This window comes from Cebus imitator, unplaced genomic scaffold, assembly GCF_001604975.1.
Source record: "Cebus imitator isolate Cc_AM_T3 unplaced genomic scaffold, Cebus_imitator-1.0 Scaffold2281, whole genome shotgun sequence".
Lineage (NCBI taxonomy): Eukaryota > Metazoa > Chordata > Mammalia > Primates > Cebidae > Cebus > Cebus imitator.
The window spans coordinates 3109-4568 of record NW_016109596.1 but is presented as its reverse complement, the minus strand read 5'-3'; the positions used below and the strand labels follow the sequence as shown (position 1 = coordinate 4568).

The window sequence follows — 1460 nt, the reverse complement described above, 5'->3', positions numbered from 1 at the left end:
AAAAAAAAAAAAAAAAAAAATTACCAGGGTGTGGTGGCATGCTCCTGTGGTCCCAGCTACTCATGAGGCAGAAGCAGGAGGATCCCTTGGGCCCAGGAAGTCGAGGCTGCAGTGAACCGGGATCATGCCACTGCTTCCAGCCTGGGCAACAGAGCAATAACTTGTCTCAAAAGAAAAAAAAAAAAAGCAGACTATACAGGGGTACATAATATACAATACATATTCCTCTATTTACTTGAGAATCATTTTTACTAAGGCTATTAGATGTTAGCACGTTACTGGTTCTATCAGTGTCTCCGCAGGCACCTGCTGTAAATAAAGCAGAGAGGTTTTCAGAGTACACATCACCCCGTTTCGGTTTCTCCATGCGGTTGTCTGGCTCCTCTTCTAAAACGTAAGTTCCAGGATGGCAGGAACCTTGTCTATTTGGTTCACACGCGACACAGTAAGTGCTCAGAAATGTCTAACGACACAGGCCCGCTCCTCGATTTGCACTGCTCCTCCGTGCTCCCCTGTGCAGTGGGAGAAGGCAGTCCGCGTCCAGGGTCCAGGGAGAAGACGCCAATGGAGAGCGCGGGAACGCGGACCTTCCAGAAGCGCCGGGGGCCCAGGGCTCTCGGTCCTCCAAGCCCCGCCCCCGGGCTCCGCCTCCTCCGGCGCTGGTCCCTTTAAGGGCCGCGCGCGCCGCTGCCTCGCTCTGGGGCCGGTACCTGCGCGCCCGCGCCCCGCGTTCCTAGCTCCGCGCCCCGCGCGCGTCCAAGCGTTGGGAGCTTGTCCTCCGCCGCGGTCATGTCCACCGGCCGGCCCCGGCAGCCCCGCGCGGTCCAGGTCCCCGCGCCCACGCTGGGCCGGCGCGCTGGGCCATGATCCGGCTGGGCAGCTGGTGCGCGCTGCGGCCCCGTGGCGCGGCGGTTCCCGCGGGGCGGCGCGGGGCGGCGGGCAGGCCGGGCCTGGCGGGCGGCCGCGCCCTGCGGGTGCTGGTGGACATGGACGGCGTGCTGGCCGACTTCGAGGGCGGATTCCTCAGGAAGTTCCGCGCGCGCTTCCCCGACCAGCCCTTCATCGCGCTGGAGGACCGGCGCGGCTTCTGGGTGTCGGAGCAGTACGGCAGCCTGCGGCCAGGGCTGAGCGTGAGCGTCCCTGCCCGGCCCCGCGCCGGGCCCCCTTCCCGACCCGGGCCCAGACCCGCGCCGCTGCGGCGGGAGAACGAGGTCGCCTCCCAGCCGTGGCCCAGGGCATCCCCTGCGCGGGTGACCTTGGACGGTCAGCGCCCCAGCCTTGCGGTGGCCCTCTGGTAGAATAGGGTCAGGTCGGGGGGGCGGGGACCAGGGGCCACAGGCCACCGGGAAGACGCAGCCCTGCGCTCGGGATCTGTTGGCTGCCATCCAGGGCTTCTGAAAATGCGGGAGAGTACAAAGTGTTAATGTACCTGACTCCCCATCTAAAGCTGACTTTAACGT

The 1460-nt window shown here is 64.2% G+C and overlaps 1 protein-coding gene across 1 annotated transcript in view; it reads left to right on the top strand.

Annotated features, from left to right (window-relative positions):
* The first annotated feature begins 656 nt into the window (after positions 1 to 656).
* Positions 657 to 1460, top strand: part of LOC108299138 (5'(3')-deoxyribonucleotidase, mitochondrial-like) — a 3693-nt gene continuing 2889 nt past the window's right edge. The window contains exon 1 of the mRNA XM_017521506.2: positions 657 to 1130. Within this exon, the coding sequence (XP_017376995.1) occupies positions 864 to 1130 (267 nt within the window). The 5' untranslated portion in view covers positions 657 to 863. The remainder of the gene's footprint in view (positions 1131 to 1460) is intronic.